The sequence below is a fragment of the Cyphellophora europaea genome (assembly GCF_000365145.1).
Source record: "Cyphellophora europaea CBS 101466 unplaced genomic scaffold supercont1.2, whole genome shotgun sequence".
NCBI lineage: Eukaryota > Fungi > Ascomycota > Eurotiomycetes > Chaetothyriales > Cyphellophoraceae > Cyphellophora > Cyphellophora europaea.
This window is the reverse complement of record NW_008481808.1, coordinates 1150568-1176466: the sequence shown is the minus strand read 5'-3', so window position 1 is coordinate 1176466 and position 25899 is coordinate 1150568. Positions and strand designations below refer to the sequence as shown.

The following is a 25899-nucleotide window of genomic DNA, read 5'->3' as shown; positions in this document are numbered from 1 at the left end:
GCTGCAGGTAGCACGGCAACTGCAACTTCGCGCCTTGGCGGCGTTGACCGGACAACTGCAGCCCCACGGATCCACTTGTGCCGCCTTAGAAATCCAACCTTGCGCGGCATCGGCGGCACGTATGTCCGTGCCAAGGAATGTGAAACAGAAGACAGGGCGAGGCCTGCAGAAGATCGGAAGCGTCGACGAAGTGAAGCGATCGAACCACCACTCTGAACCTTTGATCTTCAACTCCTGATCCATCAACTTCCTTCTCATCACTTTCTGCCGTTTGTACCGCTACACTCTCTTGTCTCCTTGTCTCAACATCGCTCTTCTTTTCATCCAATTTTTTGCACCTCTTCCATCCACTGCTCCACCCCGTAATCGGCCTTTCGAGGCACCTCAGCCCATCGTCACCATGGCAGGTCCCATCACACCAGCGCTCGGCAACAATTCAGCATTCTACGCACAGAACAGCCGCCAACTGGGTTCCGCATCGTCGACGACATCTGGCACAGCCACTCCTACGCCCAGCTCCTACTTGATGCCCACCAGCCCTGCCAAGAACAGGCGTGCTCCGGATGGCCAGAAGCCCCGAATCTCCAAAACCACCGGCCAAAAACCTGCCTGCCTGGTCAACGCTTCCGTAACGTTCTGTGGCGATGACAAGATCTATGCCTTCGGTGGCTTCGATCAGTTTACTGATGAAGTCTATAACCATGTACTACGCCTCGACCTCAAAAGCCTTAACTGGCAACTAGTTGACAATTATGGCGACATACCTGGAGTGCGAATGGGCCATTCAGCTTCACTCTACCAAGGTGACAAGTTGCTAGTCTATGGCGGTGAGAACGAACACCGAGAATATCTCTCTGACGTGGTCATCCTCGATCTAAAGACCCACACCTGGGCCCAGCCTGATGTTCAAGGTCCCATTCCCAAAGGCCGTGCCCGACATGCCGCAGTTGTCTACGAAGACAAGTTGTTCATCATTGGTGGACTGACTGGGGAGACAAATTACATCCTCGATGATATTTGCTATCTGGACCTGAAGACCATGACCTGGTCCAGAACTTGGAGCTTCGTACAGCGTTTTGACCACTCCGCATGGATATGGGGAGGTCGCTTGTGGGTCCTTGGAGGACTTGGCCATGAGATGGAGCGGTCCACCGAGATCTGGTGGCTTGACCTGAAAGGTTCCGCAACGCTGTCCAGTTCTACCCGCCGGTACCCGTCAATGGGCCGTGTGCCTAGCTCAAGACACGATACGTTTCCAGCTCGCCACGACCGACACGATACTTACACAGCCAACTCCACAAGCCTCCACATCCGGTCCTCTAGAAGAGAGAAACCGAACGCACCAGGCGCCATCTCCTCACTGAAATTCCTATCAGGCCCCAATGTTCCGTTGCAATCGACCGGCACTCACTTTCACGTTTGCTCTTCCGGCGCCTTGCTCGACTTCGTCACGCCTACGACAACAATCAGACCTAACGAATGCAATCTGTCCTCGCTCGAGTTAGACTCCTTGCGCTGGCAGCGCATCGTCGAAGGCCCAGAAATATTCAGTCCCGGATATAAGTGGCACTATTGCTGCATCAACGAGGACGGAACAAAGGTGTGGCTACTAGGATCCCCAACCGAGGATGCTGCAAATCCGAATCAAGAGCTTCAACTGAGTGAAGTTCTTTCGATCGATTTGAAGCGATACGGTCTCCTTGGCAATGATCTGATCAGCCCCAACTCAGAGCAAACTCGTATCCTGGCAACCGAACAACAAAGCACCATCCCCAATACTGTTGGTCTTGGTGCGGATATGGCGTCAATGTTTGATCTGTCGCCGGAATCGAACGGCATGACTGATTTCACCATCACCGCGAGTACTGACGGTTATGAAGATGACGATATGTCTGCCGATGGTGATATTGCGCAAGCCTCCGCTCGCTTCTCTGCAAACACAACAGGCAGCCAGATGTTTGTTTCCGAGGGCTCCAACACGTCGACTCCTATCTATGTCCACAAAATCATCTTGCATGCCCGGTGGCCTCATTTCAGACGCTTGTACGCCTCCAAGATGGTTGAATATCAGACCTCGCGTCTCCATATCCCTGAGCCGTATTCAGTCGTCCGCGCATTTCTTTACTACCTCTACACCGATTCAATCGCCCCATCCGAGTACTGTAGAGATCTGACCGACGTTGCCGGCATGCTCGTTATGGCCAATCTCTACGACATGCCCAAGCTTCGGCTGCTTTGTGTCAACCGCCTCTCGCGCGAAATTGACATTGATCACGCTGCTGTCATCTGGGAACGTGCAGGTCGCACAGATGAAGAATGGCTCAAGGCCCGAGCGGCAAGATTCTGTATGATGAACTGGGGCAGGCTTGTAAGGACTGAGGGCTTCCGCAGTCTAAGCCGGACAAGCCTAATGGAACTATGTGAGGTCGTTGATATGGAAGGGCGAGTGGTTGGTGGAGATGAGCTCGATGACACCACCTTCGCTGCTAGCAGATCTGCGGCACGGAGGAGAAGTGAGCTGGAGAGTGAAGGTGATGACCTCGATGATGATGGTGAGGGCATGGATATCGCCTAAGGCTCCAACCTCGGCATGGAGGTCACGACGAGCACCGCATAATTGAAACGCAGAACGACAGGCAAAAGTGGGTTTATGGGGCTATGATTTATGTTTTGTTACTCAGCGACGGTGCTGGGTGTCTGACTATTAGGCTTCGCAAATGAGTTGCGCTGGGTGCATCTTCAGAGACATAGTTAAATCACACGGTGTACTTCCTCCGGCATGCGTAGCTGGCTACAAATGTATGATAAGACTACACAGCTCATAAGTGTTCACAAGCTCTGGTCACGGCAGTCATTGACATGATCTGCCTCCTGATAGATCGAAAGTTGTGGGTATGACATGGTTTTTGGGGTATCTATTTAACTTGAGTAGCTAACACTACGTCCCTCGCGAGCGAATGGTCGCCATGGAAGTCATCGAGCAAAGGCTGTCCGTGCTGCTTCCAGCAGTTGGTAACCGTAGCATAACTAGTTGTGCCTGATCTTTTGGTGGTTCATCCTTCATCCTTGGCCTTCCATCTTTGGTTTTTGGGGGTTTGTTCCGAAATAAAGGCACACCATGTCGCAGCTTCACAATCAGTCCGAGGGGCGCGTGTCAAGCCGGACTTTCTTGATTTCTTTCTGTAGGCAACCAGTCTGCTGACGTGGTGGAGTCGGTGGTTATCACGAGAACCGGGCGGAATGACATAGTTGGTATCCACGAAAAGGCGGCTCGAGGATGACATAGTGCTGCGTGGTTCAAATGGACCCTCGAAACTCCATCGACGCTGCGCAAAGCTCTCAGATGCTTACTCTCGTGCGCCTCCATCGCAAGGCCTCCCATGACCCGCTAAACACTCAATACCGGTTGCATAGCGGCCAATTTGTTCCTTCCCTTGCTCGAATCCACCCCCATGAAGGGCAGCTGGCAGCTATGCGCAGAGCCGTATTGCTATCTAGTGCGATTTGCTTTCGACTGGTGACATGTTTATGTGATCCCTAACGCTTTCCTGTCTTCGGCCGGGGTTTTACTTCCTCCGGAATGACGCCGTGTAGCATAACCTTATGTGCTTGCTGCTGTGTGTTCTTCTGGAAACCCTGGCTCCAATCATAGCTCACCGCGTACGCAAACACAGTACCCTGGCGATTGAAATCTGTTGCGGTGATCGGACCGCCAATATTGGGGTAGCCCTTGAGGCGATGCTTTGCCTGACCATCCCAGAAGTGAAATGTACCATCGCTGCCTGCCGTAGAGAAAGTGCCGTGTTCAGGGTGGAAAGAAATGGCATTGACCGCGTAGACATTGCTTTGGTCCTTGTTGTTCGGCGGAGTCTCGCGGTGGCACTTGAATGAGAAGTTGTTGGAGGAATCGCGTTCCTCAACGTACTGGATTGCGCAGCGACCCTCGATGCTACCGACGGCGAAACCGTTGTTGTTGGGGGTGAAGCAACTAACAACACGGGTCTGGAATTTGAGTGGGGATTGAATGGTCTTGTAGAATTGATCGGGTTTGTTGAGATCAACCACGTTGATATAGCGGTCGGCTGTCCCGACGACAAGGAGCTTGCCCTTCGTGTCCATTGTGTAAACTCGCTCTTGACAATTTACTGTAGCGGCGGGTTTGTCGCTGCGAAGATCCCAGTATTTGACCGTCTTATCCCAGGAGCCTGTGACAAGAACAGGAGTGTTGTTGACATTCGTGAAAGCGCAGCAGCGAATTGGCTGCTCATGCGCGGTGAGCGTCTGAGGTGTCATGTTTCCAGAGGCGATATCGAGTAGACGGAAGGTCTTGTCGGCGCCGACACCTACGACCTTGGTGCCGTCTTCGGACCAAGCACAGCTGAGAGCGGGAGCTTCGAAGTCAATTGCAGCCTGTGGATAGTTAGCACAAAGCAACGCTGAAGGGCTAATGAAGTGCCTACTTTTCCTTCGGATTGTCCTTGTTCTGAGACTTGATAGATCCTCACTTTCTTGTCCCATGATGCAACGGCTAAGAAGTCCCCAGCAGGAGAAAATGAGAGATCTGAGATCGAGTCTTCAGGGGGAGATGTGAGCGCGATATCTTTAGAGGGATCTCCAGGTGCGTTTGTGGAGGCAGCAGAGGTTGTGTTGCCAAAGAGACCTGCCATTGTGCCGGTGGCCGGTACGCGTGTGGGAGGCCAATAAGGTCGGTATTACAAGTGCTGCGTCGAGTGTCTCGAGGAATGAAAGGAACTACGGGCAGGTTGCGAAAGACGTGAATTGCGAAGAGGTAGGCAGCGGGTGTGGCTTTAGGCACCTACGCGTTGGACGCGGGGAACGTCCAGCGTAAAGCGAAATACTTGGCGTATCTCTTGGCACCATAGTTGTGATCCTAAGTCATTCTTCCAGATGAGGTACAACGGTAATGTAAGATCCAGGCTATTACTAGTCGGTATTGCATCTCAAGTCATCGACGGATGTTCTGTCAATGTCTTCTGCTTCATCGCGAACACGACATCTAGTTCTACAGATTCACGTTTTGATTTCGTCCCCAATTCCATAGGCCCAGTCATGAACTCGTTCGCAGTCATCGAGAGCACATCTGCTTGCGGTGCCGATCACGAGGTGGGAATGGAGACCTGAGCGACACCGTCAACCACCTTATCCACCGCATCTCCCGCTTCGCCGTTCGCCTGCGCCATGCCTTCGCCGCCCTTGGCGCTCTTCTCGACGCCTGCTCCTGCAGCTTTCTTCTTTGCTTCTTTCTTGGCCTTGGCCTTTTCCTTATCAGCCGCCTTCTTCGCGGCCTTCTTAGCTTCCTCTTCTTCTTTCTTGGCTCGCTCTTCTTGGTTGCCGCCGAAGTGCTCTCTCCACTCGTCTGCCTTCTTCTCGTCGATTTTGGTGAAGAGATACTCCGCCTTGCCGATCTTGTGTCCGGGCTTAATGTAGGTTGGTTTCCAGCCACCGCTTATATCCTCTTCCGAGGGAATTAGAAGAAAGTCGGCATTCAGCTGTCTCCGTATTGACGCACAGGTAGCCGGCAGATATGGCTCGAAGACGGCCGAGCACAGATAAATCAAGTTTAGGACTGTCCCGACCACCGCTGCGGCTAGCGCTGGCTCGCTGGCGATCAAGGAGTTGTCTAATCGGAAGGCTTGCACGAGACCGTTTCCTGCTTCAGCAATTTTCATGGCAGTAAGAAGGCCTTGGCGGAGCTTCACTGCTTCCATCTCTGATAAATACTGCTGCAAGAGCTCGGTGATCTCTTTCAAGTGTTCACCAAAGGGAGCAGGGAGGTTATCGGGTTCAAAGTCGGGAATGACGCCTGTGTACGCTTTTGGCGAATTGGCAAGTTTGATGACTCGGTTGACCAGATTGCCAAGCTTAGCCAGTAGCTCCGTATTGTTGCCATCGATGAAAGAGCGCCACTCGAACTGTGTGTCGCTTGACTCGGGTCTGTTCTTGAGAAGATAGTATCGCCAGACATCAGCAGGTACGCCCGTTTCGCGCGCATTGTTGCCGAAGACGCCGATGCCTCTGCTCTTACTAAACTTTCCATTCTCATAGTTTAGATACTCGGTCGCAGAGAGGTGGTGGAGTCTTGTCCAGTTGTCCTTAGTTCCGATCTGGCATGCGGGGAAAACAACGCTGTGGAAGGGAACGTTGTCTTTACCCATGAACTGATAGAGCTGGACTTGCTCGGGATTATGCCACCACTTTTTCCACTCCTCAGTGTAGTTAGCCGTAATTGAAGGGTAGCCTATGCAAGCTTCGAACCAGACGTAGAAGACCTTGTTTTCGTAGCCCGGTAGGGGCACCGGGACACCCCACTGCAGATCTCGTGTGATCCCGCGCTCCTTCAATCCTTGTTTTAGCCACGACTCTGTGATGACTTTGGCGTTCTTGGACCAGCCACCGTGCTCGATCGACTTAGTGACCCACTCCTCCACCTTGGGCTGCAGCTCGTCGAGGCGTAGGTAGGTGTGCTTGGTTTCTTTAACGATGGGGGTCGCTCCATCAACTTTGCAGCGGGGATTAATAAGTTCCAGAGGGTCGATCAGCTGGCCGCATTTATCACACTGGTCGCCTCTGGCATCGTCATACCCGCACTTTGGACATGTCCCTTCGATAAAGCGATCGGCAAGAAATTTTCCATGCTTCTCACAGAAAGGTTGAGTGTTTGTGTGCTCTGCTAGCAGCCCCTCTTTGTGGAGCTGTAAGAAGATACCTTGTGAGATCTCAGTGTGCTGTCTCGTGGGCGTACGACCGAAAATATCGAAGCCAATCTCAAACCACTCGTAGATCTCGGCGTGGATCTTGTTGTACTTCGCGCAGAGCTGTTCGGGGCTCACGCCCTCCTTCAGCGCTTGTGTCTCTGTTGCTGTTCCGTACTCATCAGTTCCGCAGACGTAGAGCGTTGGTCGCCCTCGTGCCTTGTTGTAGCGAGAGAAGATGTCGGCAGACAAAACGCTGCCGACGATATTGCCGAGATGGGGAACATTATTGACGTATGGAAGCGCGGAAGTGATCAAGATGTTTCGCTGGCCCTCCTTAGGGAGGATTTTCTGATCTTGTGATCCCATTGCACGCGGCGGTGTAAGTAAGGTCTCCTGCCCCTCGCTGGGTCACTGAGTGTCTGAAGGGCAGTGCAACTCCAGCGGTCTTTCGAGGGCAACAAAGAGGCAAGTCGGAGGATGTCTGCCAGAGTAGCAAGTATTGAAGCTGCGTAAGCACGACTACCAGCTCGCGTGACTGGCGAGCAGAGAAGTCCAAGTCGTCGACGGGGAGTCATGGGCGCAGCCTCGCCCCAAACTTTGCGATTACCGGACAGAGTTTCTCCGGTAGCCGAAAGATTTGCCCCGCGCGTTCCTGAAAATCTTCCCCTACTAGTACTCATTCTGGCGCTCCTCTCCTCTGTGGTACCAGCCACCTTGTCCTCCCTCGCAATGGCTGATGACCTTCTGGGCGATCTTCTGAGTCTGGAGGATGGTTTCTACGATGAAGGATTCCAAGCCGGCGTCGCAGACAGCGCACGGGCAGGGCATCTCGAAGGCAAGGTCTTCGGCATTGAGAAAGGCTATGACAAAGCTCTCGAGCTCGGCAAATTGAACGGTCGAGCATATGTCTGGAAATACCGTCAGCAAGATGCCAAACGCGTTGCTACGGATGAGCCGCTCAGGGCTGGAAGCGACGATGTGACACGGTCGTCGTCACCCATCGGAGAAGCATTCAATGCCATGACTAGCTTGCCGAAGAACTCACGGCTTGATAAGCATGTTGATGGCATTCTGGCTCTCACCGATCCCGACAAGGTATCCACCGATAACTCAGACGAATCGGTGAGTCAGTTCGAGGACTCTGTTGCGAAGGCCAAAGCCAAGGCCAAAATGGTGGCCATCGCTGCCAGTGAGCCACTGGAAGCTGGTTCTGGTCCAGCAGCGAGTATTGAGGATAGTGCCGGCCTTTCTGCGCGGCATTGAACCGCTTCCGTCGCATCATAGACCGGCGTGGGTGCCGCATCAATATTGCATCGGTACCGACCGGTCTAGAAGACCGTGCCGGAAGCGATATACAGCTTGAAGTGCCATGTTTGTCGCGAGACTGAGCTTGATTGGTAGATCCCCCACAGTCTGTCTGCAGCACAGACCGGGAAACCGTTATTTGCCGGGCTCGAGCACTTGCTGAGGGGTCGATTTCCCCACATTCGACTATGCTAAGTCCATGCAAGGCGGAGAAAAAGGTACCTCAACGAGTCAATCTTCACCTTGACACGAGCTTGCTCCAAAGCTTTTCCTTTCTTGACGAGCTTGAAAATGACATCGTCCATAAGGTCGTTCGATGCCTTCGGGTTACAGGGTCTGTGACTGTCCTCCCCGCACTGCTTCGTCTTCATATATACGAGCTGCTCGCAACATTTTGGCTCTGATGCTCGGACATCTCCCAGCAGTGTCACGAAATGAAGATCTGCACAGCTGTCCTCCCGGCTCTTGTGGCCATCGGTCTCGCTCAAACGCCTCCGGGCGTTCAGCTGCCCATTGCAGAGGTTTGTGGTGGCAACGACAGTGTCGTCTGTGTCAACAAATACGTAAGGCAATATGGACTCTCTTATTTTTCGAAGCTAACCGAGCAGGCGGCCGTGCTTCCTTACCACTTCTCCCGCAACGTGAGTTCCAATGACCATGAATACGATTTTCGCAACACTTCTGTTCCGTCCAATGGGACAGATTTTGACCTGCTACTCGACGCGGACTTTGTTGTCTACGACCGGGAACTCGCTATGGAATATTTAGGCGCCAATCCAACCTACGAGTTTGTCTTTGCCGTGTCTAAGGCGGTGCATGAAGCACCAGTCTATGCTCCAGAGCAAAATCTGCTCTTCATCTCGCAGCTTGCCCCGCCAACGGGCTATCTCCCCCAACTTGTCATCGATTTGAATGTTGATCCACCAACGCTGTCCGAATATCTCCCTGATCCACCTATATACGCTCCCAATGGCGGCACGTTCCGTGATGGATTGATCATTTTCGGTGCCTCTGGGGGTAACGATAGCATTGGTGGTGGTGAGCAAAGAGTATCGATCCGTACGGTCGATCCAGCCACGAACGAATCGACAGTCATTCTTAATAACTACTTCGGGTAAGTGATCGTCAAATACCTGAATCCCTTCTGAGTTACTATCTCGACCATAGCTCTCAACATCCATCGAATCTGTCCCACCAAGCGGCATATGATGCTGATTGACTGACGCCGCCTAGCTATTACTTCAACAATATCGACGACTTGGCCATCCACCCGACCAGTCGCGAGATCTTCTTCACCGATCCATTATATAGCTACTATAACGGCCTAACGGATACCGCACCTCAGCTTCCGGTGGCCAGCTACCGTTTCAACCCTGATACCGGTGCCTGTATCATCATTGAAGATACGCTTCAGCAACCGAATGGCATCGCCTTCACACCTGACGGAGAGACAATGTATATCTCGGATACGGGCGCTGTGGCTGGCATCGAAGCTCCTGGCTACGGTGGAGAGGGCACACAATTCAACACAACCGGCCCTCGCACCATCTATGCGTTCGATTGCTTGAATAACGGGACAAAGATCATCAACAAACGCGCCTTCTACTTATCGCAGGACTGGGTACCGGATGGCCTCAAGGTCGCTCAGAACGGCGCAGTGCTGACTGGTGCTGGGAAGGGCGTTGATGTAATTGCGCCAACAGGAGAGCTGGTCATGAGGATACAAACCAATTACACGGTGCAGAACATGGCGTGGACTGGTGACGACCTCAAAACCCTTTGGATCATGGGCAACTATGGTGTAAGCAAGGTCCAATGGGACCTTGTTGGGCAGAAGCTGACATGATGAGGAGCACGCCGAGACATGTACGAAGTCCCTGATGAACCCACGTAGTATTGTAATCTCCCTGAAATGTCGATGGATCCGCTACTTCTAGAGGAGCTACAGATCTCGTCTCCTAGTCTCGGATAATGCCTCATCTCTAGTTCGTGTCGAGACAGATGGAGTGCCCCTTGTTTGCACAAAGATATGTACACCTGCTACTGAGCCCCTCAGACAATTTCGCCTAGCTAGAAATCGAAGCCCGTGCTGATACATGCTCTACATATACGTAGCAGTTGCCAGGAGAATAAAGACAAAGTACGCTGGTGAGTGATCGACAAGTAGGCTCGTCGTACTTCAAATAACTAAGGAAAGGTTCCCTATAGATCTGATTCCCAATTTCGCTGACTTCCCTTCTACCACCAACGGGGGCGCTACCAAACAGCTGCCTTCGGATCCGCGCCGGCTCACTTCTTCCCCGGTCAATCAAAGGACACACAAAGCCTACCGTTGTATCCGCGGCCGAATCTTTGCTTACAACTGCGACCGGCTTTGTGCTCACAGACACAAGACACAATGAGCCTTGAAGCACAAAGCTTCTGAACCATGAGCCTTAGGAGATGAGTCGGCATTGTTTCGTCGTCGACGGCGTAGATCCGTTAGAGTATTAGAAGAAGCCTGTACCGGGGCCTGCAGCCTCAATCTGCCCTCCATAGCATCACGCTTATTCTCATCAGGCAAATCTTCACGCATCGATAATCAACATCAGACGACAAACAAAGCACAACATATCTTTACCTACACCAAACTTAGACTTCATAAAGATGGGCTCATTTTTACCTCAAACCCAGCCTAAGCTCTCGTCGCCGGTCTTCGAGAGTGATGCTGACGAGAACAGCAAGCATGATCTCGACACACTCGAAGGCAGGCAAGCTTTCATCAACGAGATGATGATGCGTATCCGGGAGGACTTCCCTTTTTACCTTGGGCCGGCTTTCGCTCATCTCGACACAATCATGGCCGGCACTGAGTCCCTGGATAGCGAAACGACTGATGACGACTCGACCGACGAGGACTCGACCGACGAAGTTGACGGCCAGTCAGTTCCGGATGTTGATTATCAAATCAATGGTGCTGACCTCTTCGAACCCGAATGCCCCGAAAGAGGACCTGGATGCCTCGCCTGCCAACTATATTCGGAGGATGCCGACGGAAGCTGCTCTCAGTCAGGCCCGGAGCTTGATGAAAAACTCTGTGATGGTGACTTCGAGCCTGAATGCCCCGAGATTGGCCCCGGACGCCTGGCCCGCCAACGTTATCCGCATGATATCAACGACCTTGCTTGGGAAGTCCAAACTGAGTCGGACACACAACGCAGCACTAGCGACACTATCGAAGAAGTGCCGTGTAGTGTTCAAGAGCATCGGGACCCGTGAACACCGCCACGGAATTTGGCCCTGTGCTCCAAGTTTGCAAGGGCTGTTAGCCGGTCATCCTCAATCTAGGATCAAGTATCGCCCCCCCTCTTGTGATAGGCATGACCCGTCGCAGCCACTTTGCATCCCTGATACCACTTAACATGTGTCGAGGTAGGTCTGACCGGTCGGTAGCGTCTTTGACCAGCCGACGATACTAATGATACACATGACAATCAACTTAATGGTAGTCCAGCCAATCTTATAACCTATGACCTGACCCGACAGGTGAGTTAGCGATAAGCAATGAGTACGAACTTGAACGTTATCATATTTCAAAGGAAAGAACAATTACCTCGTATAACATGATCATCTCTTGTGATTTTTGTCTGACAGTCCCAAGTCAACTTCAGGGGTAGTGACGTGTCACGACGACATAGGACAGCCCTTACTGGGGTGTCGAGTAGTTATATTCAACGGTACTGTAATTAGTGCTCATTCGTTGGGTACGGTAACCCATTGGCAGACGAGAGCTGACGACTAGACGCTGCGGTTGAGTCGGCCGCGGTAGTCACTAATCAAGATGTTGGCTGGCCACATCCAAAGGCATAACGGGGAAGCTCTATCTATTAGCCTGCCATGGCTTCAACAAGCCCTACCTCCGCATAGAATTCAGACAGATCTAGATGGTGCTTGAAAGCAACGAGGATGCGACTCACTGTCTATTCGTGCGTTGGCGTGGCTTCGCAAATTCCGGATCAGTCCACTCCTTGGTATGGGTAAGTGTTGCTCAAGAACGAGGATCGATGTCGGTTGGGCAGAAGCAAATAGATCAGCGCTCGATCTTTGCCGCATCCGGAATGAACACTCCTCCGGGCACCACAAGTCATGGGTCCACTTCGTAACGGCTGTGCGACCTCAGTCTTTGACCTTACAGGTGTCAAATGAATCTTGGGTTGCGATCGTAATGAGGGGTCAGCTTCAAGTAAGCCGTTGAGGGTCTACCAGAGCTTGAGCAATTCTTCTTGCACCTATACAGCTTGTGCTTACCACCTTATCAGTGCCTCGTCCCTGCCTCAGAAGCTGTGGACATCATTGATAAACTGTTAGTTGCGCACAGGAACCACTGCGGAGCTCCCGGAAAGTGCAGTGTCGCGCGAGGTTGACCAGAACACAACACAAGGCAGCTTATGAGTTCGTCGGACGCGCGAAGATCCATAAAGATGTGGCCCCGACTGGACCTTGGTACACTCACCACGGCCTCAACACCTATGGTGATCCTCATCATACTCCTCGCCACTCTCACAGCCGTCCCACTACTTACACTCCTGCTCACCACCGCCCTACACCGCCTCGCCATCGCGCGCCTTCCCACCACCCCCGACGACTCGGCACCTACTCGTCCCCCAATCGTCCCCTATTCGCTCCCCTACCTCGGCAACGCCCTTGCCTTCCTCTCCACCAAGCGAGGCCACTTCTGGGAATCCATTCTCCCCATCTTGGCCGCCCACCCGTCCCTCAGCATCCTCACGCTGCGGCTGGCGCACCAGACCAGCCATGTCCTGTACTCCCCGCCCGCGGTGACTGCGCTGTTCAAAGCCAATCACCACAAGGCTGACCGCCTGAGGTTCAACCGGGAGGTGCTGGTGAAGGCCTTGTGCATGAGACCGGAGGATGCGAGGAAGATGTACTGGGACGCTAGAGACGAGAAGAAGATGGGTGGTGCGAGCAAGGAGCGGGCCCGGGAAGTTGAGCGGGTGTCGTCGGAGATCATGAAGCGGTTCCTGTTGAGTCAAGACGCGGTGTCCGTGCTGACGAGGAAGTTTATGGAGGTATTGACGGAGGAGCTGCGGGCGGATGAGAGCGGGGAGTGGAAGGAGGTGCGGCTGGTGAGGTGGGTGCGTGGGAAGATGTTGACAGCGAGCGCGACGGCACTGATGGGGTCGAGACTGCTGAAATCGGTGCCGGACTTTGAGGACAAGTATTGGGACTTTGACGAGGGCTTCTTGAGCAGGCTGTTCGCCGTGCCGCGGTGGCTGGAACCGAGCTCGTACCAGAGTTTGGAGGTCTTATTGCCGGCCGTGGAAGAATGGGTCAAGGCTGGTGAGGCGCACTACGAGGGGAGTCCGCCGCTTGACGTCGAATGGGAGGAGTACTTGGGCGCTAAGGTGACACGAGCGAGGCGCAAGATGTACAAGGATTTTAACCTGAGCACGAACGGGATGGCGTGCTTGGATTTGGGATTCATGTTCGGGTATGTTTCTTCCAACAGGACTATTGGCCCCTTGTGATTTACTCACCCTACGTCCTCCTTTGGATTGCGGCGTTGTTGCTCCTCCCGCACTCACCCGCTTGCGGATGACTTTACTTACATGTTCGGGGTCTAGACTCTCGTCCAATGCAATTCCGGCAACGCTATGGCTGCTGTGCCACCTTATCTCTCCGTCCCAGAGACCGCTTCTCAACAAGATCCTCGCCGAGCTTGAAACCGCGAAGCGACCCGGCGGCCACATTGACGTTAATACACTGCTCACTGCCCCGTACCTCAATTCTTCTCTCACGGAAACCTTGCGCGTCTACGTCGATACGCTGGTTACTCGCGAGCTGCAGTCCGACATGGTGATCTGTGGGCACGATCTGCGAAAGGGCGAACTCGTTATGGCACCCTCTTACCTAGGTCATCACGACGGCGCCGAGTGGAGTGGTGAGGGCGATGACGCTCCGTCAGAGGCTGAGTGGTGGGGAGAGCGGTTCTTGAAGACGGATGAGAAGACTGGAGAGGTGAGAATGAGCACGAAGGATTTCGCTGGAAAGTATTTCCCCTTCGGCGGGGGAATGCATATGTGTGGTAAGGCTCTCTGCAAGATGATAATGACTGCAGCCACGACCCTTTCTTTCCTCTTTCGTGGGTTTTGTATATGCTGACTTTCATCGATAGTGAGTAACCCGCAGAGACCATTTGGCGTTCTTCTCAGACTAAGCCCCCTTCTCATTGCCTAGCAGAGCTGACTGACCGCTTCTTACAACAGCCTGGCAGAGTGTTTGCTCGGCAAGAGATCCTCGGTGCAGTAGCAGTGGTGCTTTTGGGCCATGAGATCGAGTTCGATGAATGGGTCGATACAGACCGAATGGGAACAGTGAGTAAAAGGAAAGGCAGTGGTGAAGCTGGCTTCCCGCACGCTCGCAAGCAGTACACGGGCAATGGTGAGTTATCTCACCGCATCGAGTTGTTTGGGAGAGTATATGCATTGCTAATGTCTCATAGGAGTTATAAGTATGGACGGAGATGCGACGGTGCGGATCCGAAGGCGGGAGAAATGGTAAGATAGCGCGGGCAAATGGGCTGGTCTAGCCGTTGAATGACAGGCGGAGATTGAGGCTGAAGCCGCCGGATGCGATAGCCGTGGTGATCGAGGATCCACGGCTACGGAGTAGGTCTGTGCTGCTCAATCCGAGTATAGAACATGAAGCAACCAGCCATCATGCTCGCCAAGTGAACTTTGGGGTATTGCAACCTCCGACTGTGGCGCGCTGCGCACAGTCAAAGGATGGTCTGGACGGCTCACGGCTCACCCCCTGATCCTGATCAGAAGCATCTCTTGCAGGCCTGTCCACACGCAGTAAATGCTGGACGGTGTTGGTTTCCGTGATTGAAGGAAGAGGGTTCTCGGGGATGTGACATCAAGGCTCGTGTCGCTGGCTCTGTGCCCTGCTTGCATCCCTGCCATATGTGGCGTTTGCAGCACACGGTGGGGTTTTTTCGAGCAAGGGTCAAGAAGTCAAGGCCGGGGGCCACGCAACGCAATGCGGGTAGTACACGTTTTCGTTGGTCGCGATCGAACGATCAGCCGTGTGGCATGTAACTCTGCTCGTTAGTGACCCATCTTTGCATCGAAAATAATGATGCGTGATCGCTTGCAATTGAGGAGGTGAAGACACACCAGCCACAAGTCGCGCCTCCCAGTGGCTCGAGACTCGCTTGGTGGTGCAAAGCGAACCCCCCCGCAGTCCACGCTTTCCTGGTCTGAGTTTGGTGCCGACTGCTGCCGACTGGGCATGGAAATTTTCGGCTCTTCTTCCACCCATTCCTGCGCCACTCTCTGTCCCTCAGAAACCCATGTTCCCCTGCTTCTCAAGGCACCCCTGCAACACCTACCATTGTTGCTACCAATGACGTCGATTCTCATGTCTGCATCCGCGGTATCTGTCTTCTGCCGACACATCCACAACGCAACCAAATGGCCCAGCATGGCTTCGTGGTGCAGCAGAAGCACCGAACGAAATCCAGGACTCCTGGCCCGGAATGACGGCTTCTCTCGACAGTCAAAAGTCCACCGGCGTTTCACAGGTCTGATGATATTGAGTACAGCAAGTATCCTGGCCTGACAGCCTTGCTGCTCTGCGGTACCCCCCGGTCGTTCTCCACACTCTGACAATCGTCATCCTGCGATTTCCATTCCTTCCTCGATCTCAGGCCGTTCCGCTGCCTGTTTCTGAGGCTCGTCCCCCAGAGCATTCGCTGGTCCCCGCTGGTCGCCAATGATCAATTGGCTCATGCTCCAACTCCATCTTCCTGTGCCACATGCGGCGCTTTGACCTCACAACTGACGCAATGATGGCCTGTCGAAACAAGGTCAGAACCAGCCACAGGCTATCAAGACTGTTCGCGAGCTCCTTTGCGGCGCGAGCTACCCCTGTACGAGCTCTCAGTGACGTACTGAGAGTACAGCTCAAACTACATGTATTCTGTCACGTCCGCCCGTGATTTTCTAACGCGTCTCTATCCAATAAATTTCAAACCATCCGAGATACCCCTTTGATCACTGGGTGGACGCATCAAAAGCTACCTTTTTCTCCAAGCGTAGCGCAATTGATTTGTAACAACAGTAATAACTTGATGCCAGCAAGCAGCACCACTAGCTCGAACGGACGCCAGCCTTCATACTCTTACTACTCATTTCCCCCAACTCCGAACCGCACTTCCCCCCAACAAAGCTCGAAAGCCTCCTCTCCGGAGACTGTCAGAAGCTACCACTCTCGACCATCAACAAGCAGGAAGATGGCTCCCACTCCGTCGGCTGGCCGCACCTCGGCCGACCCTGAAACTCCCACCAAAACGGGTAGGAAACCCGAGTCATCGTCGACTCAGAAACTCACGGAAACAGCCTCCGGTCGCAAACCACCCAAGCTGGGAGCATCCAAAACTCCCAAGAAGTCAGACTCGCCTTCCCTACCGCAACGCCCTAAGGAGGACGTTGAGGAAAAGGGCAAGCAGATCGACCTCAAGGACAATGACGCTGCTGAGGAGGCCGGCGGCAAAGTCAGCCAGCCTGGCAACGAGTCAAGTGTCGCCGACACCAGCGAGCTGTCCGAGGCGGATCCCCAGCCAGTACCAGATTCTGACGAAGACGAAACTGTTTCTGGAGCGAAGGATACCGTTGACAAGGCCGCAAAAGATGAGGGTGAGTCGTGTTCTGTCTTATTTCTTCCATTTCCCAATCAGTCCTGCCTGCAGTCTCTTACCCTATAATCCCTTGGGGCGAGTTGCTCGCACGGCGTGCAGAATCTTTCCCAGCCACTGTGGGCGTAATAATCCGTCATGGATCTATTCGCGTCCGCAATCCAAATGCTGTTGCCCCCCTCCGTCCCCACGAAACCAGGTGTTCGTGCAGGGGTTATCCTGATCAGTTCCTGAGCATGTGTATGCTGGCAGCTTCCCCTCCCAGCCAATCATGTCCACATAACGATCCTAGCTAGAACTGACCTTCTCACCTAGGCACCGACGACGAAGACCAAGGGCTGACCCCTGGTGACACCGAACGGGAAACCGAAGACGCCGCCGAGGAAGCTGGAGACGAGGCTTCCAACAAGGGCAGCGGCGCCCTAGGTGGTCTGAAGAGCGCTGCAGGTGGTGTCGGCAAGGGTGTTTCCGGCCTAGCTGGTAAAGGCAAGGACACCGTCACCGGCGCTGCAGGTAAAGCTAGTCAAGGCGACGTCTCCGGCGCTGCTGAGGACACCACCGAGGGCGCCAAGGACGCCGCAGGCGACGCCCAAGAGACAGCAGAAGACACTACGGGCCAGTCTGGAGAGGGCGAAGGTGGTGACAAATACGACGTACCCCAAGTCAGCGACAGACTCTTTGGTGATGCCAAGGACCAGGCTGGCGACGCCGTTGAGGGCGCGAAAGATCAGGCTGGTGATGCTGCCGAAGGCGTCCAGGACCAGGCTGGCGATGCTGTGGAGGGCGCCAAAGACACTGCCGAAGGTGCTGCCGACGAACTTCCTACCGATCTTTCCGCGCTCAAGGGTTTGAAGGTCGATGAGAGCGGCGATATCCTGGACAAGTCAGGTAACCCCATTGGGCGCCTTAATGAGGGCGATCCCGCCGATCTGGAAGGTATGAACCTCAAGCCCTGCACTAATTCAAAATCTTAAGCTAACCCGCTAGTAGGATATGAAATTGGCGACGACGGAGAAATCCTCGATGAAGACGGCGACGTTGTCGGACGTGCAACTCTCATTCAAGAGAAGGCAGAGGGCGCAGCCGAGGAAGCTGGCGAAGCTGCTGAGGGTGTAAAGGAAACCGCTGAGGGCGCAGCCGAAGACGCCAAAGACCAAGTCGATGATGCCGTTGAAACATACCTACCCGACATCAAAGTACTAAAGGGTCTCGAGGTGGCGGAGTCTGGAGACATCGCTGACAAGGATGGCAACGTCATCGGACGCATCACCGAGGGCGATCCTGCTGACCTCGTCGGCATGGCATTGAACGAAGACGGTGAGATTCTGGGTAAGTTGTTCGATCGAAGCACCCCTACACTGTTACTAAGCGAGTTCTAGATGAGGACGGCGATGTTGTTGGCCGCGCAGAAACCCTTCCACAAGAAGTCAAGCAGGAGGCCGAAGGCCAGCTTCCCGGTCTTGACGTTCTCGAAGGCCTCAAGGTCGGCGAGGACGGTGACATCCTGGACGACCAAGGCAACAAGCTTGGTAAGATCACTGAGGGTGATCCGGCGGATCTTGCGGGCTTACCTCTCAACGCTGAGGGCGAGGTGCTGGACGAAGACGGAGATGTCATCGGACGTGCTGAGATTGTCCCAGAAGCCGCCCAAGCCGTCGGCGACCAGGCTGCCGACGGTGGCGTCACCGAGGCGGTTCAAGAGGCGCAGGACAAGCTTGAGGACATCCAGGACCAGCTCAAGCCCAACCTCACTATTGTCGAGGGCCGCAAACTCAACAAGAAGGGCAACATTCTCGACGACGAGGGTGAAGTCCTTGCTAAGCTCATTGAGGGTGACGCCAAGGCGTGTGCCGGCAAGATACCCAATGAAAATGGCGAGATCCTCGATGATGATGGAAACGTCATTGGTAAGGTTGAGGTTGTTGAGGGCGAGGCCGCCGACGAGGCCATGAAGGAGCTCAACCCCGAGCTTGTCGAACAGCTCCAGGACGCTCAAGAAGCCGTCGAGGAAGCCGAGAAGGAGGCCGAGAACGCTGCCGACGAAGCAGGCGAGGCAGCTGATGAGGCCAAAGATGCCGCTGAGGAAGCTAAGGATGCTGCCAAGCCCGACTTTGCTCAACTTGACGGCCTGAAGGTCAACAAGAAGGGTCAGGTCGTCAACGAAGACGGTGACCCGATCGCCAAGTTGTCAGATGGTTACGACCTCGAAGCCGTCCGCGGCAAGAAGATAAACGAAAATGGTGAGATCTTGGACTCGGAGGGCAACGTCATCGGCAAAGTCGAGTTCTTGCCCGAGGCCATTGAAGAGGGTCTTGTTGAAGTCGAAGAAGCGGGTGACAAGCTCGATATGTCTGTCCTTGAGGGCCTAAAGGTCAATAAGAAGGGCATAGTTCTCGATGAGGAGGGCGAGCCCATCGCACAGCTCATCGAGGGCGAGCTCACAGAGGTTGCCGGTAAGAAAATCAACGACAAGGGTGAGATTCTCGACAAAGACGGCAACGTCATTGGCAAGGTTGAGATGATTCAGAAAGACGAAGAAGAGGGTGAGCAAGACAGTGGGCTCCCTCCTCTCTCCATCCTCGAGGGCTTGACCGTCAACAAGACTGGCAAGATCGTCGATCGCGACGGCAAGGTCGTCGGCGAACTCGTTGAGGGCGATGCCAAGAAGCTCTGGAAATCTGGCCTCGAGTGTGACGCCGAGGGTCAGTTCTGGGACAACCGTGGCAACGTCATTGGCCGCGCCCAGACCATTGCGCAAGAAGACAAAGAAGATGAAGCCCAGTTCGCCGGTCTCGAAGGTCTCGTTGTGGTCGCCGATGGCTGGGTCGAGGACGAGAATGGCAACCGTGTGGGGCGTGTCGTCGAGGGTGACGCCAAGAAACTCGTGGGACGTTCCGTCGATGAAGACGGTGACATTCTCGACAAGCGCGGTAACGCCGTCGGCCATGCCGAGCGCTACGTGGAGCCCGAAGCTGAGCCCGAGCCCGAGCCAGAGGCTATTGACCTTTCCGAGATGAAGGGCTTGCGCCTCAACAAGAATGGCAATGTCATCGGTCCTGACGGCGTTCCCATCGGCCGTCTCGTGGAAGGCAATGCCAAGGAGCTTGCTGGCCGCAAGATCGACGGTGAGGGACAGATCTGGGACGATGCCGGCAAGGTTGTCGGCCGTGTCGAACTCATTCCTCCTGAGGAGCGCGAGACCAAGGCAGAAGGGCCTTTCGCCGGTCTTGAGGGCCTCGTTGTCGTCAAGGACGGATGGGTCGAGGACGAGGGTAAGTTTTTCTTTTGCAGCCATTGTCGAACATTACTGACAACTTCCAGATGGCAATGTCGTCGGACAGATCGTCGAAGGTGATGCCAAGAGGCTCGTCGGGCGTGCTGTCGACGAAGACGGCGACATTATCGACAAATACGGAAACGTCAAGGTATGTTATCATTACGATCATTTGTTGTCAGAATCAAGATTGGCTGACATTTGCATAGGGCCACGCCGAGCCGTACGAAGCTCCGGAAGAGGAGGCTGCCGATCTCTCATCCCTTGCTGGCAAGACTGTCAACAAGTCTGGCAAGGTGGTGGATGAGCATGGCACCATTTTCGGTGAAGTCATTGAGGGTGAAGTCAAGAACCTCGTCGGCTGCAAGGTTGACGGCGAGGGTCAGATCTGGTCGAATGACGGCAAGGTCATCGGCAAGGCTGGTCTGATTTCGGGCGGCGGTCGTCCCGAAGATGGACCCTTCTCCAACTTCGAGTCGACCAGCGTGCAAAAGGACGGAACAGTCCTCGACAGCGCTGGAAACATCATTGGTCGTGTCACCGAGGGCGATCTTGCCAAACTTGCGGGACGCAAGGTTGACGACGATGGCGTAAGTTGACCCCATACTTATCCAAAGACGAATCGGATTGCTAACATGATTGCAGGACATCACTGACAAGAACGGCAACGTCATTGGCCATGCCGAACGGTGGGAACCAGAAGAAAAGGAACGTGAGGTCAGCCCCATGTCTGGTCTCCGTGTCAACAAGGAAGGAGAGGTCCGCGATAATAACGGCGATGTCATCGGTAGACTTACGGAAGGCAACTTGCTGTCTTGCGTGGGTAAGACCATCGATGACAATGGCCATGTCGTCGACCAGGACGGCAACAAGCTCGGTGAAGTGACCCTGCTTGAGAACATCCCCGATGAGGATGAAGGTCCCACCGACGACCAACTCAAGGAAGAGGAAGAACGCGAGATCGCAAAGAAGATTGGCAACATCATCAACCAGACTCTGGAGAAGATGGAACCCATCTGCAAGCAGATCACAGACGTATGTCGCCCCCCCTGCACCCTTCCATCATTGCAAACGCATATGCTAACCAACGCTATTCAGCTCGTCGAGAAGGCCGACCGCACACCCAAGGAGGAACTCGACGAGGAGAAACTCGTCAACGACGTCAAGCCTCTGATTGAAGAGGGCAGCCGCATTTTGGGCGAGTGCAACGGCGCGATCCGCGGCCTCGACCCAGACGGCCACATCGCGGCACAGGCCAAGGCCAGAGCCGCCTCCGGCGAGGCCTCCCCCGAAGAGCACCGCGTGGCCGAGGGTCTCAAGGAGCTCACGTCGGTGGTGGTCAAGACGATCGACAACGCGAAGAAGCGCATCGCCGACATGCCGCACGCCAAGAAGAAGCTCAACCCTCTGTGGGGCTTGCTCACGGAGCCGCTGTTCCAGATCATCGCGGCCGTGGGTCTGCTGTTGTCTGGCGTGCTGGGCCTGGTGGGGAAGCTCCTCAATGGCTTGGGTCTGGGTGGCTTGGTCAACGGTATCCTCGGTGGTCTTGGCGTCGACAAGCTGCTTGGTGGCCTGGGCCTGGGCAGCATCGGCGAGGCGCTGGGTCTCGGCGGCGGGAAGAAGAAGTAAAGTCGAATATGCGGCGGCGACAACAACAAGGAATGTTACGTGAAGAAGATGAACGTGATGATGACGGACAAAGCTCTTCTTCCTCCAACAGGATATCACGATCTCCAACACCACCACGATCCCTCGATGTTACGACTTCTTCTCTATTTTACGGTGGTTCGAAAAACGGCAATGGCGTTTTGAGCGGGGCTTTGGTATTGGGTTCTGCAGTTGTTCTAATGTACGCCGCGGCGGGTGGACTGGTCGTGTGGCAGAGTGGCAGAGACTTGGGGGGGACATAACCCGTAACAACTGAACAGTGTATACTAGCTTATTTGATTGTTGATGGAGAAAAAATTGTTCTTGTCTCTGTGTGCTGTGATTGCTTCTGCTCAACTTTGCGCGTTACTTGTTATACATCTCTGTAGCCTGTAGGAAAGCTTCGTAGTCGAATGGTATGAAATGGTTCTGAAAATATACTTGCTCTGCCAGACAGCGAACATGCAGTGTTTGTGACATTAGGAAAGGTAGACGTTATTTACAGCGAAGAAGCGGCAAGCCGTGGGCTGTTGTGAAGGCCGTGGAGATATCATGGCGGCTGGTAATGATATGCTCTGTCGCAGGCGAAACCAGAATCTTGTCTGCCGAGGTCTTCAATGCTGAAACCTATATTGTACACCTATGCATCCACCCATGCGCTCTGCATGCTCTATGGGAGACACAGTACTAGTTGTCGAGCCAGACTCACGACTCGTCGCCGCAGCAGGTCACGTGGTCTCCGAGCCTTGAGAATTCAAAAACCAGTAAGCTCGCACCACCGCCGGACCTCTGCGCCGCGCCAGCCTCGTACTACTAATTGCCGCGTTGTCCAATTGATGCTGATATACTCCTTCCTCCGGCCTTTGGCGTCCACAAAACCATCCGCCAGGCCCAGCGCGTCTCGAAGGTGTTGTTGCAACGCTTCCAGGTCGCCAGACAGTTTCCGAAGAACTGTAATGTGCTTTGTTCCGCCTCCCTTAGCGTGCTCGTACACGGGCAGCTGCGCACCTGGCGACGTGCGCGTTATCAGGTATGGGAGCTGGTTGGGGCTGGTGGTCTGTCCTGCCTCAGCAGCTGCTGCGTTCCCCGTGCTTGCGGAAGTGATGTCGATAGGCACTGGAGGTCGGAGCTCCATGGCGTTGGCGCGAGCCTGGGAGTCGAGCCCTAGGTGGTGCGTTAGTCATGTGAAGAAGGACCTAGGAGAGAGAGGGGAGCAGGAGACCTACGTTCTTGTATTTTGGCGTCTCGTTGCCGGCGGTGCAGCTTGTCCAGGCCATTGATCGTTCTGTACTTTTTCGGAGGCATCCAATTTGAATGCGCTCGCACTTGATGCCGTAGACAATTCGATGATATTGAAACAGGGGTGGAGGTCGACGAGAGGAAGGTGCGCAGGAGCGCTGCAGATGGGATGCGTGGTGTCATTATGCGGCGTAGTGTGGTGGAAGAAGGTCGCAGGTGACAGAAGATGAGGCAATAGAATTCCAAGAGTCCGAGCAGAATGGCAGACTTTAACGCGGTGGAATCGAAGACGGCCTCGAATTGAACCTGCTGGTCGTGAAAGGCGCTGTTGGGCGAGTCGTGAAAGCAAAGGTCGAGTTGCAGAACCGGAGCTCGATAAGTCGCCCCTGCGGTCGGTCAGAAAGCTAGATGAACGGACTCCAGCAGTTTTGCAGCTTGTGAGGCACAGTGTCTTTTGATCTGGTCACCAGGAGGGCATCGGTGCATATCATGGACTGAACAAAAAGAATGAGGTCTTTCACTGACAAGGCTGAGCATGAAGTTGGTAAGGCTGTCGGCGACCGCTTAAACTTGTCACCGGGAGCCAACCAACTTTCTCACACGTATCCACCCACAAAGCTTGCTTCTCGGTAAACTTACTGCATCCGCTCACACTGTGAAAATGCCTGGCCAAGGCCAGCAGAAGCTCGTAGACGTCCCCGCCGACGACCGTGACCTGATCTTTCCGATCGACGACATCCCCGGCCGCAAGTGGGCTACCAAAGAAGAGAAACGTCTTCTCCTCGAGTACGCCTGGTCATTCCGACCTCACCCCAAAATCGACAAGAATGGCTACGTCCGCACCTGAAGACCCAACGGGCGAATATGCCTTCCTCCAGAAACTCATCGCTCCTATGGACCGACACCTAATCTTTCCTCTACTCGAACACTATTCCCTCGCCGAAGTCGAAAAGTCCCCCGAACGCCACAATGACCTTCAACTCGCCATCTACCGTCTCCTAGAACCCACCAATATGGTGGACTATCTCGCAGGTCTCTATCCTACATTGAGTGGCGCGAAAGGCGCTGCACCCAACTTTGAGGCGAAGCGCGAAACAGTATTAGGAAAGCTCGAGCAGTACGAAAAGGATACCGAATATCTCTCCAATCTTCTTTCCGATGAAAATGTTACATCGCAACTTCGCTCCGACAAGGTCGCCAATCTGAAGTTCCTCGAAGATTCACACCAAGTCACCCCGCAGATGATCGACGACCTCTACACGTTCGGCCGCTTCAAATACGACATGGGTGCCTATGGTGACGCCGCAGACCTGCTGTACCGCTTTCGAGTTCTCTCCACAGACAATGACAAAGTTGTCAAGGCCACCTGGGGCAAGCTTGTTTGCGAAATCTTGGGCGAGGAGTGGGAAAATGCTCTTGAAGAAGTCGACAAGGTGAAGGAACACATCGAGACCCGCCTGTTCAACAACCCTCGCGCTCAATTGACAGCCCGCGAGTCTCTGGTTCACTACGCTCTCTTTCCCTTCTTCAATTTTGAGCCTGCCCGCGACAAGCTGATCGAATTGTACTTTTCTCCGCCATACATCTCCTCTATCCAGACAGTCTGTCCATGGATCCTGCGATATCTCGCTGCAGCTGTCATCTCCAATCGCGCTCGCCTCAACAACTCGCACAACTACCAGAAGCAGCTCAAGGACCTCGTGCGGGTGGTCAAGCAGGAAGTCTACGAATATCAGGACCCCGTCACCGAGTTTGTTAAGGCGCTACATGTCGACTTTGACTTTGAAGAGGCGCAGAAGAAGCTCTCCGAGGCTGAGGCTGTCCTGCGAGGCGATTTCTTCCTTGGCTCGTCAACGGATGCATTCGTCGACTCAGCCCGCCATCTCATCTCAGAGCTATACTGCAAGATTCACCAGAGAATCGACATTAAGTAAGTCATGAATGCAAAATTGCACGTGTCCTATGCTAATCCGTCAACAGGGACCTTTCTAACAGACTCGGTATGTCTGATTCAGAAGGCGAGAAATGGATCGTAGACCTCATTCGCGACACTCGCCTGGACGCCAAGATCGACTACAAGGCTGGCACAGTCGTGATGAATCACCCTCCGCAAAGCGTGTATCAGCAGGTGATAGAGAAGACCAAAGGTGCCTTCTTTAGGACGCAAGTGCTCAGTGCAGCGGTAGCGAAGTGAAAGTCGACAACTTGGATACCGTTGGTCACGAACAGTCCGCAAAAAAGCAAACAATCAACAATCCTGGAGAGCACCTCGAGGTAAGCCGAGGTCGGCACTTCAGGGTGAATCGCGCCTGGGGATGCAGAACGCGAAGAAGTCAGGGGGCGTCATGAATTGATGCAGAGATATGATTGACGCTAACCACTGAGTATGCATGAATGTCTTCCAGGGGCACATGCCGGCCACAGATAGATGCATAGCGACGGTGCTGAACGGCCATGATGAAACCACGGCTGAGGCGGCAAACGAAATGCTAAAAGCACGCGATGGCCACACCTTCGATCTTTTTTGAGTCTTGTTCGAGCTGTGTTCTCTTCTCAGCCCATCTCTTCCGTAAAGCCATGCTCCTGACGGAGACATACCATACGAGCCGCATGGCCACTCAAGGCGGTAGCGTCTCAGACAATCGTCTACTTCTTTGTCATCCATCCAGCCTAGGGACTTCCAGGATGCGATGAAGCAGCACGCGATATCGCAGAGACGTGACCGTCGAATGATAGCTGGCGGCGCCTCCAGGCCCCCCACCGTGTCATTTCGTCCGCTCCGCGACGGCCAAAACATACTTCAGCATTCGGAGGGTTTCGCAATCGACCGCCGTCTTAGTATACATACACGCTAGTCCAGTTCCGGCAATAGATTCATGACCATGCCGCTTTGGGTACGTCGTGGTCGTATTGTTTTTGGTGTGTGAATAATTTCAATCATGATTAAAGCATGAGACATGGTCGGAGACTGACCGGGGTATGCAAATATAAGAGGTCAGGCATCGCTGAACCGGGGCTGA

The 25899-nt window shown here is 54.0% G+C and overlaps 10 protein-coding genes across 10 annotated transcripts; 7 read left to right on the top strand and 3 right to left on the bottom strand.

Moving 5' to 3' along the window:
* Positions 1 to 400: 400 nt before the first annotated feature.
* HMPREF1541_01939 (uncharacterized protein) lies at positions 401 to 2575 on the top strand (the record flags this gene model as incomplete). Its single annotated transcript, XM_008716295.1, has 1 exon — positions 401 to 2575. The coding sequence occupies one exon, from the start codon at positions 401 to 403 to the stop codon at positions 2573 to 2575; it is 2175 nt and encodes a 724-aa protein (XP_008714517.1).
* A 962-nt stretch (positions 2576 to 3537) lies between these two features.
* HMPREF1541_01938 (uncharacterized protein) lies at positions 3538 to 4667 on the bottom strand (the record flags this gene model as incomplete). Its single annotated transcript, XM_008716294.1, has 2 exons — positions 3538 to 4410; positions 4461 to 4667. The coding sequence occupies 2 exons, from the start codon at positions 4665 to 4667 to the stop codon at positions 3538 to 3540; spliced, it is 1080 nt and encodes a 359-aa protein (XP_008714516.1).
* Positions 4668 to 5117: 450 nt separating this feature from the next.
* On the bottom strand, positions 5118 to 7082 carry HMPREF1541_01937 (methionine-tRNA ligase; the record flags this gene model as incomplete). Its single annotated transcript, XM_008716293.1, has 1 exon — positions 5118 to 7082. One exon carries the CDS (start codon positions 7080 to 7082, stop codon positions 5118 to 5120), a length of 1965 nt encoding a protein of 654 aa, XP_008714515.1.
* Positions 7083 to 7445: 363 nt separating this feature from the next.
* HMPREF1541_01936 (uncharacterized protein) lies at positions 7446 to 7979 on the top strand (the record flags this gene model as incomplete). The annotated part of the gene is made up of 1 exon (XM_008716292.1): positions 7446 to 7979. The coding sequence occupies one exon, from the start codon at positions 7446 to 7448 to the stop codon at positions 7977 to 7979; it is 534 nt and encodes a 177-aa protein (XP_008714514.1).
* Positions 7980 to 8455: 476 nt separating this feature from the next.
* Positions 8456 to 9867, top strand: HMPREF1541_01935 (uncharacterized protein; the record flags this gene model as incomplete). Its single annotated transcript, XM_008716291.1, has 3 exons — positions 8456 to 8584; positions 8630 to 9135; positions 9255 to 9867. 3 exons carry the CDS (start codon positions 8456 to 8458, stop codon positions 9865 to 9867), a joined length of 1248 nt encoding a protein of 415 aa, XP_008714513.1.
* An 800-nt stretch (positions 9868 to 10667) lies between these two features.
* Positions 10668 to 11279, top strand: HMPREF1541_01934 (uncharacterized protein; the record flags this gene model as incomplete). Its single annotated transcript, XM_008716290.1, has 1 exon — positions 10668 to 11279. One exon carries the CDS (start codon positions 10668 to 10670, stop codon positions 11277 to 11279), a length of 612 nt encoding a protein of 203 aa, XP_008714512.1.
* Positions 11280 to 12481: 1202 nt separating this feature from the next.
* On the top strand, positions 12482 to 14582 carry HMPREF1541_01933 (uncharacterized protein; the record flags this gene model as incomplete). The annotated part of the gene is made up of 4 exons (XM_008716289.1): positions 12482 to 13512; positions 13646 to 14106; positions 14259 to 14462; positions 14524 to 14582. 4 exons carry the CDS (start codon positions 12482 to 12484, stop codon positions 14580 to 14582), a joined length of 1755 nt encoding a protein of 584 aa, XP_008714511.1.
* A 1735-nt stretch (positions 14583 to 16317) lies between these two features.
* HMPREF1541_01932 (uncharacterized protein) lies at positions 16318 to 21622 on the top strand (the record flags this gene model as incomplete). Its single annotated transcript, XM_008716288.1, has 8 exons — positions 16318 to 16720; positions 17035 to 17655; positions 17707 to 18048; positions 18099 to 19991; positions 20041 to 20144; positions 20203 to 20583; positions 20639 to 21028; positions 21092 to 21622. 8 exons carry the CDS (start codon positions 16318 to 16320, stop codon positions 21620 to 21622), a joined length of 4665 nt encoding a protein of 1554 aa, XP_008714510.1.
* Positions 21623 to 22394: 772 nt separating this feature from the next.
* HMPREF1541_01931 (uncharacterized protein) lies at positions 22395 to 22775 on the bottom strand (the record flags this gene model as incomplete). The annotated part of the gene is made up of 1 exon (XM_008716287.1): positions 22395 to 22775. One exon carries the CDS (start codon positions 22773 to 22775, stop codon positions 22395 to 22397), a length of 381 nt encoding a protein of 126 aa, XP_008714509.1.
* Positions 22776 to 23706: 931 nt separating this feature from the next.
* On the top strand, positions 23707 to 25073 carry HMPREF1541_01930 (uncharacterized protein; the record flags this gene model as incomplete). Its single annotated transcript, XM_008716286.1, has 2 exons — positions 23707 to 24809; positions 24860 to 25073. The coding sequence occupies 2 exons, from the start codon at positions 23707 to 23709 to the stop codon at positions 25071 to 25073; spliced, it is 1317 nt and encodes a 438-aa protein (XP_008714508.1).
* Between the last annotated feature and the right edge of the window lie 826 nt (positions 25074 to 25899).